This window comes from Musa acuminata, chromosome BXJ3-5, assembly GCF_036884655.1.
Source record: "Musa acuminata AAA Group cultivar baxijiao chromosome BXJ3-5, Cavendish_Baxijiao_AAA, whole genome shotgun sequence".
NCBI lineage: Eukaryota > Viridiplantae > Streptophyta > Magnoliopsida > Zingiberales > Musaceae > Musa > Musa acuminata.
In genome coordinates, this window is record NC_088353.1 from 5584352 (window position 1) to 5600903 (window position 16552).

Consider the following 16552-nt stretch of genomic DNA (forward strand, 5'->3'; position numbering starts at 1 on the left):
ATGTCAAGGTTTTCCCTAGAGATATCAATAAGGAGGATTAATAAAATCCTTGCTTGATATTAAGGGGGACGACTCCCGGTGTCAATTTGGTTGATGACTAAAATGACCTGTCTATATTTTTTCTTCTTTACAAATTTTTTTTTTGATTTATTTATTTAAAGAATAGAGAATATATATATATATATATATATATATATATTAGTGAATAATTAAATAGGTATAATTTAGATAGAGGTTCAAACGAGAAAGAATATTTTATGATGATAAGAGCAGGTGAAAAGAAAACCTGTAAAAAAGATGTTAGATAATTACCATTAGTGATATGAAAAGAAATATGAGGAAACTTAATTTCATTAAGAGTATGATTTTTGATGTAATTGTTGGAGTTGGTTGTTTAAACAAACAGGAAGCCTGATCAAAATTTATACTCATCCGTGATGTGCACAATCCACACCGCACTTTAGTACAAAGCAATGCGTGAAAACAAAGATTGGGGTGTCTCTTAATTGTGACTTGACCTGTGTTGGGTCACTTAAGGCGAAATAGTTTCCATGTTTTGATGAACTTCTTTGATCGAGCAATGAATTAAATTTAAAAGTGAAGGAATCTTCTATTTCTCTGTCTTCTTCCGTTGACAATTAAACCAACCCACCACCAACTCTCTCGTGTACTGCTGTCCCGTTCCGCCCGAGACAAAATGAACCGGTTCTCATTGCTTTAGCCCTTTATGTTTAGTCTGTGACGCGAAGGCGTGGCAGCAAAACAATGGTAGTGACTCTCGTGGGATCTACTGTCGCTTGCTCTATGGGAAAGCGGAGGGGGGTCGAGGAATTCCACGAACCGGAATGGCTACATTATGGCGTAAAATTAAAGCCAGCACGTGGGATGGAATGGGATATATGTTCCACCATAAAATTAAGGCGTAAAATTAATAACTGGTAGTGTAAGATATATGTACTCTAGCATATAGATATATGTTCCACCATAAATGCCTTTAACAACCTAAAATGCACAGAATGTAATGTTATTAATGAGTTCGCAATCGTACTTATTATTTCATATATTGATTAATAATCAAATAGAGAGCTAATGATTAAAAACAACATATGGAATCACAGTTTTCTTTCGCTACGGAATGACATTGCTAAGGTAAAAAAAAATACACAAACGTTTACATTCAAAGCACATAAACTGATGGATCGTCGGTGCGCACAGGACTCAGGGGAGAAAGAAATCATGATGGGATTCAGGAACAACCAAAACACCTTCTAATAGGAGCAACCAAGAAATCCACGAAGCTTGACGGTTCAGGTGTAACTTGAGGTGAGATTTTTGGAGGAAGATGCTTTAGAAATGCTTTGACAGCTCCAGAAACACCATCCTCCGTTTCCATGGCCTTGGCTAGTTGGACAGCATTTTCTTTCACCTGTAAATTTGCAAAATCCACATGCATTAGACTACAAAAGGAGACTAAATGATTGATTCACCAAAACTAAGGTTTCCAATAATAAATATTGCTGTTTGAAAGTTCACAGAAACACATAATCCAATCGCTGCAGGTTTTGGATACATTCTGCAACGAGTTTTGTAGGAGCAACATTTCCAATGAAACGAAGTAGAGTCCTAATTGTAAAAGAACATCTGGTTCTCATTGCAATTGTAAAAGAACATCTCTGACAACTCCTGCATTTTTCAGAAGCCTCACCACTGTATTGCAATTGGTAGTTGGTAGTTATCTCTCGCATCTGGTTCTCCTACTAGCCACCATTGTCTTTTACCACAAATCATGGTCATATGTTTTGTCTTATCATGTTCTCACCAAGCACAAATATCAAAATAATCATATGACATTTGGAAAGGCCGATTACTAACCTTCGGTGTCATCATGAACATTATTGCATCAACCAATTTTTCCAGTGAAAATTGATCAACAGGGATAGGTGGGGGTCCCAGTCCCCTGGCATTGACTCGTTCTCCCCAAAAAGGTTGGTCACCAAAGAAAGGTACAATAGTAGTTGGACACTACAAAACCAACGTTATGTAGACAAGTATGTCCATAAGCAAATTTTACGGTCTCTAATATGAGAAAAAAGAAAAAGAAAGCAAGACAGAGAAAGCAAGTTAGAAGTGATACAGCAGCCCTAAGCCCAGCAGCTGTTGTTCCAGCACCACCATGATGCACCTGAAAATATACAAAAGATAAAAATCAGTTCAAATATGAAGTGTTGCTGGCATTCATCAACATGCCGTTAGGACATCTAGCTCTGTTGTTGGCAGTGAGACCAATCATGTCTAGTTGTAAGGCATACAATGAAACAGCAGCAAATGAGCAAATTTGATATATCGGGTCTCACTCATTTGTCTCATTCCAAAAAATATTATTTTTTCAGACAGGAATAGCAAAGCCAATCACATAAGTAAATCACTAAAGCTTCACATATTTAAGCAGCTTTGGAGATTTTGGATTAAGTAGTCATAAAACAATATTCCCTCGATTAATGTTTTTCAATTATATAAGGTGTTTAGTTGACGGAAAGTAAAAAACATACTGGTGGAAGATTATGAGAAGCTAAAAGCGATAGTTCAAAAACTTGAATAATACTACAATATCAATATTACTAAAATTGTTCAACTGAATATTTGATCAATTTATTTTCACCACTATCAATCAACAAACAATGTTGTTGGTCCACATTGGATCTAGTATTTTTAAAAGCTCTTGGTGCATGCCATAGCACTTGTCTGAACGAAGTGAGGCGCTCAAGAATATTAAATTTTAAAAATTATATATTATGATTGATAAATATGATCCAAAAAATAAAATGACACAATCTAGTTTCTACCAATGGAGAATTATGCTAAACAAGTTTCTAACCAGTGCTAAACAGTTCTAAAGAGTGAGTTAATATAGTGCTAAAAGAGTTATAATTAGTGTTAAAGAGTTCTAAAGAGTGGATCAATATGATGCTAAACAGTTTTAACCAACGCTAAACAGTTCTAAAGGGGGAAATGAGAAGAGGAGTAACCGACGACTATTGAGGAAGGTGGGGGAAGGAGAGGGAGGCGGACAAAGCTACGGATGAAGGCAGCGGCGACAGATGTAGGGTTTCACTTCGGGTTTGTTTCCTAGGGGGGGAGCGGGTTTTGTGTTATGGTTTCACTTTGGGTTTGTCTCTCGAGAGAGCGGGTTTGACTTGCTCGTTCCATCGAACCATGCTCAAACTCCAACCCAACTTCACTTGGGCACTCGCCAGAGGCGCTCGGTGCTAGGGCTCAAGCGAGCGCCTGAGCAGCACTTCATCGAAACATCTCACCCGAAGGTTTTGCAAGGCGCTCGAGCCACGCCTCGCCGAAGCACCTTTTGAAAACACTGATTGGATCCTCCTTATTTCAAGACACTTGATCCAATGCTCAACTAACATGTACCCTATGATTCCTGCTTTAGCAGGTACCTGAACTCTATATTGAAATTTTCTTCATATGTCATAGAAGATCTTAGAGTAACACTGCAACAAAAAGTAGCATCAGCAAATCAAAAGTGTCAAGTTGCATGGCTTACCACTGCCTTACATTGCAGGAATAACCAGTCATGGGGAACATTATCCAGCAGGTACACGTAATCCTTGGGTTCTGCCACTGAAAAAATAACATCCTTCTATAAAATATCTCAGAAGGATAAGCAACAAAGAGAAAAAAAGAACTGTCATATAAACAATATGCTCACAATTTCCAAGGCCACCCCAGCCCTTATTGATGATGCCTCTCTGACCAGTAATTTTTAATGCCTCCACAATGATCTCTGTCATTTTTCCAGGTTCTTGAACAGGCTACATATTTACACAAAAGTTTAAAACAAGAGTGAGTACCGATACTAGGAGGGCATAGACATTGATAATATCAAATCCTATAGAGCTATGACCACAACAAAATTCAAATAGTCAAGTTGAACAACTAAATTTGCTAAAACATCTTATATGCATGAGGTTTAGGAGGCACACAGGATCTGAGGTATGTGTAATATGCACTGCAATGTGAAGCTCCTGTTGCTAGAGAAGGATTACTCTATTTAAAATTTGTCAAAGTTAAATTGTAATGTACTCTTAATGTTACAGGGATTATAATCAAGCAGCTAATTCGGTTTCAACGCAAGGTAGAATGGCTAGGGTCGAAGTGTTTTAGAAGGATAAAAGCACTTCCCTTCTGTCCTCCCAATGCTAATTCTATATCTATCCAAAAATAAACAAATCCTTACATGATAATCAATAAACAAGCTACAAAAAGGAAACTAAATAAAACCACTTTTTTTTCCTTTCCTTCTGTTCTCTCAATGCTAATTCCAGGTCTCATTTCAGAATAAACAAATCCTTAAAAGCTGAGTGTCATTATCGAACAGAAGATTATTAATGATCATGGCTGAAGTCTATCTAGATTACAAGATAAATAGGTTAGGTTGCAACTCATTCTCCTGACAAACAGTAAAACTCAGAACCATATGATTACAAGCTAAACTACAAGAGTCCAACATAATTATTTAACATATACTTCAATATTTATGTCCTTGTGGCATATAACATATTGACCGAGAAAATGTAATACATTAGCATAAAAAAAATAGTAACACTGACTTAGGTTGCATTTGAGAGCATATTTATATTTTTAATGTGCATTTAGAGAATATTGTTTAGAATATGCAACTCTAGAATACTGTTTAGCAAACAACAGAAAAAAATTATATTTTAAATATGCATTGACATAACTATTTTTGGTAAAATTATATTTCAAAAGTTCATTGAATACTATAGACAAATTTATCCTTTTAATATTTTGAATAGTTATTCAAAAGGGAATACATATTTTTATTTAAATTAATAAGAAAATAAATAAATAAATGTCTGTAATCTTACAAAAGATTTCATATGACCCAGATATATAATAAATAAAAAATATAATCATATATATGAATGTAAAATAACCTTCGAAAATAAATAAATAAAATTTCATCTTATAAAAGATATAAATCATGTTGGTTTCTCACTAAATTATAATGGCCATTATGTAATTTTATATAATGTCATAGTGTATTTTAGGAATTTGAAAAGTTACATTAGCATCCCACAAATGTTGCATACTGATGCTGTCTTTGTGGATGCTACCCTGAGGTAGCATCAACATTTGAATATTTGCAATACAGCATTCAGACCAAATATGATTTCAAAAAATTTACCAAACATCAATTCATATTTGAAATGTGAATTATACCATCAATGCACATTTCAAATATGTTCCCAAATGCACTCTTAGTAAATAAGATAAAAGCGTTCCTATAGCAATAATTATCATGCATGACGGTCTGTAGATAATTCAACTGATATCTGCCAAAAGGATGAGCTCTAGTGAATGAGGATCATGCGAATGTAGGATCTTGGAGGGTTCTTGTAATCCTCAGTGAATAAAAAGATTACTTCCAATTTTTCATATTAATTCCTATATGTTCCATACAAATACTGAAGAGACATTTTATATAACTGATAATTTTGCAAAATAAATTTCTTCAGCACGTTTTGGCACAGGATCATCAAGGTCTAACCTGGGCACCCCATCAGACAACTCAGCTTTTGATATAAGAATTTGCAGCAGATATGCACATTGAGACTTATTTATGTCAGTAATAACTAGTAATTAACCTAGAAGACAGAAGTAAAGAACCACTCTAGATTTCTCAAACATGTGGTAGACAATTCCTGAAACCAACTATAACAGTGATGTGATCCGAAACCAGGATGCCTAGTAAAAGGTAAGGAACCAATCTTTATATAAAAAAGCTCATACAACATATTTGAGAAAAAGACGTGCTATTGCAATCTATAGTGGTAGAATAATTATGCCGTACAAACTAGTGCCTATTAACAAATAACCAGTTAGAGTACTAATAAGCTTTAAGAGAAGAAATAAAAAACTATAAAGGCGACAGTCAACAAATGTGAAAGAAAATAAATTCAATATGGCTGCAATGATACTTTGCAGAAGCTATGGAGAGTCAATGAAAGATCATTTGCAGAAAGGGTGACCGACATCATAATAGCAAAATGAACTTACAAGGCTACCAAACCCAATATAAACAGGCTTGTCACCAGCATTCAGCCAATCTACAAGTGACTCTGGCGGTTCATAATTTGATGCAAGGTCAAGGAAACAAAATCCAACCACATCAATTTTGGGTCCCCAATCTGCAAATAGTAACCACACAAAACAATTGAAGCTTACACTTTTCCATACACCAAATATCAAAATGTAAAACTTCTTTCAGAAAGGCCAGTTTATGAATATATAAAAAAAAGAGTTATGACTAACGCTCTTGTTGTCTATAACGTGAAAAGCTAATGCAACTTAATTTATTATACCAATTCAAGAACCAAAAACAACAACAACAGAAATTGGTGCCATCATTTCTTTTCTGACAAAAATTATGAAAATACATTTACATGCAACTACAAGCTGACCTCTTATAGTTGGATAAATTTTATGTTGTCATCATACATCCAAGAATTAAAGTCTCAGTTGGTATCCATAACAACTGGTGGTCAGATTGGCACGATATTGGTACCAATAAATGTATCAACGGTTGATACCGTTTGGTACCATATAGACGAGCAGAGCATAATAAAGAGGAAGAGAAGGAGGATGAACCTAGAACAAGAGTGAGAGCAAGAGGAGGCAAAAGAAGGAAGAGGAGTGTGCATGCAGTAGAGAAGAGATCACAATGCATGCAAGCAGTTTAGGAGAGGCCCTTACACAAACGAACAAATGGAGGAGCAACAGCATGGTGGGAAGGCAGCAGCGATGGAGCATGGAGAAGCAAGAAAAAATAAGAGCAAGAAAAGAAGGGGTATGGAGAGTGCAAGTATCAGATGATAGACTTACTGTTTGGTACAACAGGCTACCAGTCAGCTTATTGCCCGGTATGCCAGTGTGGTAAGCTCGATTTCAGACTAGACCAGGAGAAATTGCCCAGTTCATGAGCCAGTCACAGAGGTAACATCTATACTCAAAGTATATGTTTAAACAATTATCACTAAGTTCAAAAAATGACCTTTTGGTTTTGGAACAAGATGGGGACTCCAGATATACCCATAAGGTATGTCAGAGGCAGAAGTCTGTACGCCACTTAAATAAGTCACAGGTCGCAGCTTTAATCTTTTTTTCCTAAAATCATTTATCATGTCCCGTATTCCAAGCCAAATCATAGAATCAACAATCTGATATGAGAGCTGCAAAAGAAGACAAAAATCATAATTAAGTAAAATTAAAGTCAGGTGAAATCTACAAAGATCAAGGAATAAAACACAGGAAATAAACTATTTAGAACTATATCAATGAGAAGAGAGTACCAATAGTAAATATATGAAGAAGAAGGTCATTAACTACATACAACTCAAGATTATACTAAAAAGCAAGACCGGATAAAAGCACGAAAATTGATTCAATGGCTTCAGAATATAAGCTATAGGTAGAAAAAAAAAAAACATAGGCCATTATTATGACATCATGCAGTATACTGCCGAGATAGGTAATGATAGAAACTAAGCTGGCATCAAAGCACAAAGAAAGAACTTTCACATTAGCTTATAGAATTTTACACAATAACATCAAGATCTTAACTAGGTTAAACAGACAATGTTAACCACTCTTTAATTTAATACAGAAAATATAACAAATCAAACAATAGGAGAGCGAAATATATTTTTCTTACTCTATATCCAGCAGATTGCTTGACACGGGAAAGAGGATGCGGAAATTCACTAGTTGGTCTGAAAATGTGAAAGAAAATGTCACATCAGGCACACTTCAGCTCTTAGGTTAAGGTAATAACAGGCAGTGCATATAGATTTGCAAGTTACCTACTTTTACTAAAACCAACTTCAAACATAGCCATAATGTAAACCACCATATGCTAATACAGAAAGAATGAAAAAGGGAAATAAGATCTCACGTCCATGGCATTGTAAAAAAAATGTGAATTGGTACTTTTAGCGCCTCAGCCACATGTGTATGCCCTGAACATGCATTCATCCAGGTCGATAGTCAGAATCATCATTCCTCAGGGATATAAAAAAAAATAATAATAAGTCCTTATGGAAATGACGAAACATGTGCGTAAACTCAGTAACTAAATGCAGTCTGTTTATAGTATCTATTAATTAAACCACTGTAACCATATACAAGTAGAGACAAGCAATAAACATCTTGTGCTATCAAGGCAGATTGAGAAAGCAAGTAATTTAACTAACCACACAAATGTAGCACAAGAAATACAAGGAGGTGAGTAGTGAAGTAATACGGTGTTCAGCAGTAGGAGGAACTGTGTTTAACTTCAGGCTTTGCTGGATCTGAATAAAATGATCAAGGTTCATTCTTAAATACTCAGCTTGTTTCTAAGACCAAAATAGGTAAAAAAAAACAAAGTGATCATATCCTGTTAAAAACTCCACTGTTGTCCAGCAGAAGATCACATCACAACTTTTACCTTGATGTCAAAGAGACCTAAAGCTTATGTGATTTTAATTTTGAATTAGTCCTGGCAACAGAATACCCTTAATGCTTAACACGTGTACCTTTTTCCAACCATGTTGCGATGATATCATTAGATTTTATTACATTGCATAGGCCTGTTCCTGTGCCTAGGCATATGCCTTGGCAGCAAACCCCATAATGCCACCCTCAAAGACCAGCATGATTCAGTTGGTATATACATTGTTTGCAACAGAGAGCCTAAGCAGCAGCTCTTACCCAATGATCCTGTTCAAGATATACCAAATAAGCCAATGATATCTCAGGCAACAAACCAAAAAAGTTGAGAATTTGGTATCCTGGGGGCCATTATTAAGATCAGTGAGTACCTTGTCTTAGTCTGCCTTTTTCAGTTTATCGGAGAGGTGAAAGCCTGTTTGTCTGTGCGAGTATGATATTGGTGCGGAATTTCATTATTTTAAATAAATCCTTCCCTCAGTTATCCTATAATTATTTCCACTTCATATGGCCCATGTACTCCATTCGTTTGTTAAATTATTTTTCCGTCATTTTGGTCTGGGATATGCCAAAACATATCACTCTCTTAGGATGTTGAATTGTTGCCAATAATTATTGATTCACTAGAATGACCACCTGCATATAATTCATGGATCTACCCTGCCCATAAGACAACATACTATTTGTCGCTTGATGTAGCACCATAAATAATGACTGTAATATCATATATTGCAATATCACCGATTTGGTATAGTTCGACTGGTTTTTATCGGTCCGACCACCAACCAGTATGTGGACCAGCCAAAATAGGGTGGCCTGATCTGGTTCAGTATAATTATATTATTATTATTATTTTCTCTTCTAACTTTAACCCCACACTAGGGCTTGGCTTGTGCATTGTGACTCTCACGTCTTCACCCATCGCTACTCCCATGTCTGCTTGTCGCCCTCTGCTCGCCACCACCCATGTGCCTGTCGCCAACTCCTAGAACACCTCTTCATCCTCGGCTTCCTCTTCCTCTTCTTCTTTCTTCCTTTGTTTCTCTCTCTCCCCCATCAATACCAAAGTATGTTTTAGAACACCGTGTGTTGGTATGCCAGAATGGACCAGACTCGTATCGGTCTAACCATGGCCCAAAATTGCAAACCTTGTGTAATATAATGATATAATGCACAAACAAAAAAAAACATAAGATTATGTAGTGTTATTATATATTACTTTCTTACTGTTCTTGGAGGCTAAACAATAGATGCTGACATATCTTAATCTGCTAAAATCAAGACCAAGAGAGGAAAAGATAAAAAAGCTACTTTCAGCTAATAGTATAGAAGTTCAGATTCTAACCATATGCGGGTGGATTTGCAATTATAGCATCCACTTTGAACGGAACACCGGTGTCAATATCAGGATCCTTACAGGCTGCGAGCAAGGAAAATATAATTTCTTTAATCTGTTTCCGTTGGATAGGTATCTCCGATGGTGCAGAAGGTAAGAAACCTTTATTCTTAACCATATCTGAAAAAGTAGCAATCCATGAGCTGAACTATCAGGAAATACATTTGTCAACCACATTTAATAACTAACTAAATCATTCACATACATTCAGCAAGAATTTTTGGATCTCCACCTAGAGGATAAAACTCCAAGCCAGCAGTTAAAACAAATTCCCTGAAATTTGCATGAGTTGCCAGCCTAACACGATGACCATAGTCCTGAAAGAAACTTATTTCATAGTCATGGGGCAGTCATGTGGAACACAATGTCCAAAGAGGCTAAATGCTGAAAAAATGAAGTACATATAAATCAATAATACTGCCTTCTGAAAGTAATAAAAATAAAATGTCTGTGCATAAGGAAATGATGTCCAATATCAAAAGACAATGCTGACTAGACAAACATGAAGTTCTCATATGATAAAAAAACAAAGGGCATAGTACTTTTCAGTTTGTTCAAAAATACTCTAAGAGAAAATGCTGACAAGTATTCTTAGCCTTTGTTCTAATAGGACAAAAATATTTTTTATTTCTCCCATGTCTCAAATGCCCAAATGGGATACTCAAAATACTGGATCAAGATGTATAAAACTAGGAACTTTTGATGAGACCAACGATGCATAAGAAGAAAAATGAAAACCATGCACAAACAATTAACAAAGTTCCAGAGTGTTAAATAAAAATGACTATAAATCTCAGGAGGCACCATTTTGGGTACCGGATCCGTCTCAGAGATTTGTTAGATCTGTATGTACCAGGCCTATACGAGTGTACCGACACATGATACGTTCAGGCGTGTCAACAAGGACTCCAGCAATCCATGTCTCGGTTGTCAGTCAGACCAATCCATACCATCCGCACCATACCGACTTGGGTGATACAACAAACATTGATAAATCTTACTAGGCACTTCCGAAATTTAAATTGGAAAATTTCCTAATAAAAAATATGAAGTAAATCTACTTACTAAACACTGCCTGAACTAAGTTACAAATCCAAAATTAGACCGATGGTAATTGTTAGGATTTAGTAATACAGAAGAATACATCACAAATTAACTAACCTGCAAACGTTTTCCAATAGCAACAAATGGTTGCACATCACCTCGTGTCCCAACAATAAGAATGACTATTTGCATAGGAGGTCGATACTGTAGATCAGTCAAATCTACTGGCTCTTCATCAACTGCTTCACCATATGTATTCTCAGATCTCAAATTTATTGATGTGGTTTCAAAATTGCTTGGAACATCTACCACAACAGTCCCATCATCCTTCACTGTAGCTATTCGATTTAACATCTTCATCTGCATCATATAAAATTAAAAGAAAAACCATAAAAATAGATAACAAAAAAGCCCAATATAACTGAAAAGATTCCCTTACAAAGACAAAACATGATGCAAGCTTTCCTTGATGACAAAAACATAACATTGCAATGTCATACACTGTAAGGACAAAACTAGTAAAGGAACTGAATTTATTCAGCTTAAGCCAAGTAGCTGGGACCACCCAGCTTTTAGTTAGAAGGAACAATTCAGAGCAAAAATAAAATTCTCATTGCCCACTACCCATTTGAGCAAAATGTACCATTTGGCATGCAAAAATGAAGTTCTTAGAATTCAACGAGCAACAAGCATAAATTGAATTATATTTTTCTTCTATATCTTCTTTTTTCTTTTCTTTCACTCTCTCATTTCAGATGGATGAGTACCAAGCCAGTCCAGTTCAGTGTCTAAAATCAATTAGTTATAAGCTTTGGTTATGGGTTTTTAGGCTTCTTCAGTTTAGAACCTGGGTTTATCTTGCCACAATACTCCATGAAAACTCAAGTGTTCCTACTGTAGCATAGTCATCAAAGAAGTGGAGAAGTGGATATGAAAGGGGAGGAATAAATGAAACTTGCCACATCAGAGTTTCGTCGAATACATGATAGAAGAAACAAATTAAGCGTTAACTATTTATTCTACCCTTTGGTTTTAATGCCTAGTAAATTACATTTTTCCCTTGTTCGGGCAGCACAACACATGGTTCAGTGAGGCATAGTATGACATGCCAATATGAACTGATCCAGGGGCCAGCCAGCACTCCCATGACAGAGGAAATTAATCCTTGATTTGGGGTGCATCTAAAGTCCAGTTCATGATCTATCTTCATGGATGATCTTACTGTCTGTTCTCTTATCATTAAATATGCTTAACCACACAATGAATAATAGGTTAGTCCTCCATCATGTCTATAAATTTTAAAACCAATCCATTTCCAATCTATTTTTCTCAGTTGGTCATCAATCTTTATTTGTTTAAAGCATTGAACCAATAATGTTCTCTGTAATACCAACATCTAGCTATGATGGCATTGATTTCCCATTGTTGGCTGCTATAACCTACATAGCTGCAAAAAATGCCATACTTTCATGCTACAATGGCTTTTGTTTTCCCATTGTTGGTTTCATCCTTTCTGTCATTGTGCATATTTGGCTTCATTTAGAGACATGCCCTAAGCCTATGTTGGCCACCATCCGCCAATCCTTCAAAAGTACTTGGCTTCCATCATCGCATAAGGAGAAACAATTCAATCTCTAGATTGTTCTACACCAAAAGGGTCCATCATCTCGGGAAATTTGTAAGTTACAACTTATAACAACATCATACGTTATGGAAATTTTTGTTCCAATTTTGAATATGCAAGTTTTCATAAATCAAGTGGCAATTATAAGTCAATTTGTACTGGAAACTTTCACCTTTTCCTTAAAGAAGCTCATGTCCAGATTGTCAATGGTTATATTGTGGCCTAAAGGAGTGATCAGCATTCCATCATGCTGGAACATATTTCTCGACCCTTCTCAAGCTCCCATTAGCACACTCTGAAGTCTTCTTATTGCAAACTTATTATCAGCATCACAGAACAGAACAAGAATCCAGTGTTTCGCAAGCAAAAGCTGCATAACAAGGACAGAGAACTTACTAACATAAGCCCCTGCAATATGTTCAATGTGACTAGACATAACACACCAGAAAGGAGGTGTTCAAATAATTAAGTCAAGGTGTCGTAAATTTTGAGTAAGACCAGAGAAATTATTAAAAATTTAAGGAAATGACATCTTACTATTCAAAGACAAATTACTCTTGACAAAGCTAAATGGCAGGAAAAGACCCACATAACCAAAATTCAAATAGAAAATTTTGAATTAAAGCCTTGTTGTGGTGGATAATCATGCATAGGGGCTTTCGACTGTTAACTATGTTACATGTGGCTTCTAAGTTTTGAAGTCACTATCCAAAATTAATAACCATGATGAACAGTCTCTTAAGAGAACAAATACAATGAATATCTGGGAAGATGATATGGCTCACTGACCAGCTAAAAATGGACAGCAGTCATCCAATCCTTCCTCCTGTCTTCTTTTCTGCTGTCCTTTAAAATCTTTACTCTACTTCAAATCATAAATCAAAGCAAATATTCTGTGGCTTATAATTACAGGACAGAATTCAGCAATATAAATTAAAATTCATCAGTCTTGTTGACACATTTAAGAACTAAAATTATAATAACCAACCATCGATCTAATTCGTCTACAGGCAGCAGATCTAAAATCCACATTTAAGCATAACACCAACATAGTCTCTCACCAATTACTAAAGCGCTGCATCTTCTTCTATTCTAACGGAGAAGATGGACCTAGGGTACCCCTCAAAATTTCTGCTTCATTTATTTTTTTAAAGCAGCAAACATGCCAAACAAGGTCGTGGTTAACTAGAGTAATAAAACTTAAAACTGTTCATGTAAAGAGCGATGCACAATAAGAATAATCTCTCAGCAATCAAAAGCTATACTAAAAAAATATCCTATAATAAAAATATTAATACATCCCAGGAAATAAGGAAGGCCAAGAGGGTCAAACCTTTTGTTTGTCAGGAATCTTATCGTCAAATAATTGGGCTGTTGGGTCATCATGTGGACTATTTTGCCCATGTTTCTCAGTTTTGGACCTTTCTAGATTTGGTTCTTCTGAGGATGTCTCTGATTTTTCAGCATATTTTGTCCCTTTAGGCATTGTGCTTGCCCTAGGAAGATTTCTGTCGACTGAAACAACAGAAAGAGAATTTAGATGCTACATCACAGTATTAAAAAATATATTTTCCACTTCTCATGTTGTACAAAAGGAGCTACTATGCATTAGCAAATGTGGTGGTCTACATACTGCAGTATCATTTATTGGTAGCTCAGCAATTTTTTAACAAATCAAAAGACGAATAATCAAGATGTTGCAATTTGGCACCAAGAAGTAAGAAATTTACAAAGTGGCATTTCCATTTCTTCATCAGAAAATGAGTCCCCCTTGAATGCAGAACCACTTTTTCTTGATATCGAACATAGTGCATGAAAGGAAACTTGCTATTGGACATTTATTTTCAACTTGGCATGGCAGTATTCAAAAAAACTTTCGACATACTTCACTTTAATTATAATTATGAAAATCAATCCTACCTCTTCTAGTCCTGTGGTTTCCACACTTGAAGACTGAATACATCAAAAAATTTGTAAATGAAATGAATTAAAATAGAAAAAAAAAGATTTTTTTTTTCTATTTTCCGTATGGGTTGCCCTGGAACCACTAATGTAAAAAAACACAAGCTTAGTCTCTGAACAGAGAGCACATCCCAATAAGTAACTTTATCTATAGAAGTCAGAAAATATAGAACAATCATAAAATAATTTTGTTCAAACAGGTACACTACCGATGCTCCACATTAAAAGGACATAATTGAAGTTAGCCAAGATGGAAAGCACCACTACCACTACCTTTGACACATTCGACCAAGGTTAACCATAATCCTCATGAGGACTCTCTTGTTAAAACATACATATTTTCTCTCTATGAAATTTTAGCAAATCACACAATCTTTATATTCACAAATATATCAGTAGCAGATCTCAGTTCTATACTACCTGGTTGGTAACTAATGAGAATAATCTTCGTACAAGGAAAATGATAAATTGTCACATTTGTCCAAAAGAAAACTTACAAAGGAAGAACCTAAATTCAATGAAAAGCTGATGATGGTTCAATCAAGTCAAAACAACCTGTCTTGCGCGTGATGGTACCAGCTGGAAGATGTTATTCTAAGTGTACTAATATAAAAAAAAAAAATCATCTCTGATCCGGACAAAGACCATGATTAAAAAAGGGAAATAACCAAAGAACTGATCAACGATCACCGCTTGATAAGTTCTGCTCTCTAGAATGTTTTTTAGGTCAACAACATTTTCTTGGGAATTAAAAATCGCACTCCATCTAAAGAAAAATTTTCAGCGACTCTTGTCAATCTAGCACCAGCAGAAATCCAGCGCTACGACTAAAGCCAGTGTTCGGTGACTAGATATTTCTACATGTTTAGAAAAGACTGTTTCCCAAATCTTGTTATTCGCTACAATAGGGTCGTTGTTGGACAATTCCCAGTTAGTTACGAGCCCTCTAATCGATACGGGAGACACCACCGCCGTAAAGTACCTATCAATCCGGAACCGCTAGATTTCATTCCTCTTCATAAATCACTCATGACGCCTCAAAACCCATCAGAGTAACTGATACCAAACTCCGAAATCAGACCCTCGAACTAATTAGAACCTCCCGTTGTCACATCGGTTACATCAGAAACACCCGAGTATCAAAGAACGCAGCGACATAAACATGCCGGTGGAACTCCATGAAATCAATCTTTCAAACACCCCATCGGCATAGACAACAGTACGAAATCACGGGGCACCACAACCCGCGAATACGAACCCAACCAAGAAGAAGAAAGGGTCGCGAAAATTACCCGCGGGAGAGGAGGCGGATCCATCTTTGTCGCTCTCCCCCATGCTGTTGCTGTTCTCCGCCATTATTAAACGGCTCAAAATTGAGAAGCACCGGTGAGAGGAACGAAGAGGGAGTGGGGAATCGGGAATACGGTGCTCGCCAAGAAATAGTGAGAGCGAGTGGGAATCGGCACCATGTAATGATGCCTTCAGCCTCCCGACTATAGCAATCACCTACCTCCACTTACGAATATGAAATTTGGATTATCTAAATGGGATGCATCTCTTCAAGATTGGTGCACCCATTTCAAAAACGGACTTGGTTTCTTAAACCGACGTGTCTATTTACTGGGCCGTTCTATATCCTTCCATCGTTTCTTTTGATCTCAATCATCCGTCTGATGAAACAATGGACGGTTTTGATGGGCCTCTGAGAATTCGTGCTATCTGAGGCACTCTTACTTGGAATTTGAGTTCGTCATTTAAAATAAAAATAAAATTAAAATTAAAGGACGGTATTCCTGAATCGAAAATTCCCTTAAACATATGATCCTTCTATAAGTTCTTCCCTAAGCCTATGTGAATTCCTATTAGAGGCCTGGATTAATACTATTCTCTTGAGTTATTGGCCTACCTTCTTGGTGATAAACATAACAAGGTACCTATCAACATGCACATGATATATATATATATATATATATATATATATATATATATATATATATATA

At 36.1% G+C, this 16552-nt stretch overlaps 1 protein-coding gene across 2 annotated transcripts; it reads right to left on the reverse strand.

The window, feature by feature from the left end:
* Positions 1-1008: 1008 nt before the first annotated feature.
* Positions 1009-16104, reverse strand: LOC135639103 (sterol 3-beta-glucosyltransferase UGT80A2-like). Of its 2 annotated transcripts, none has more exons than XM_065152877.1 (14): positions 15845-16104; positions 13924-14105; positions 11084-11326; positions 10128-10239; positions 9872-10042; positions 7991-8054; positions 7751-7808; positions 7091-7268; positions 6097-6227; positions 3725-3827; positions 3560-3636; positions 2135-2182; positions 1873-2022; positions 1009-1426 (listed from the first exon to the last, which is right to left on the reverse strand). In XM_065152877.1, the coding sequence occupies exons 1-14, from the start codon at positions 15906-15908 to the stop codon at positions 1247-1249; spliced, it is 1761 nt and encodes a 586-aa protein (XP_065008949.1). In that variant the 5' UTR covers positions 15909-16104; the 3' UTR covers positions 1009-1246. The 2 variants fall into 2 exon arrangements, with proteins under 2 accessions (XP_065008949.1, XP_065008950.1); XM_065152878.1 differs by lacking the exon at positions 15845-16104 and adding an exon at positions 12763-12960 and having other exon boundaries at positions 13924-14063.
* Positions 16105-16552: the final 448 nt, after the last annotated feature.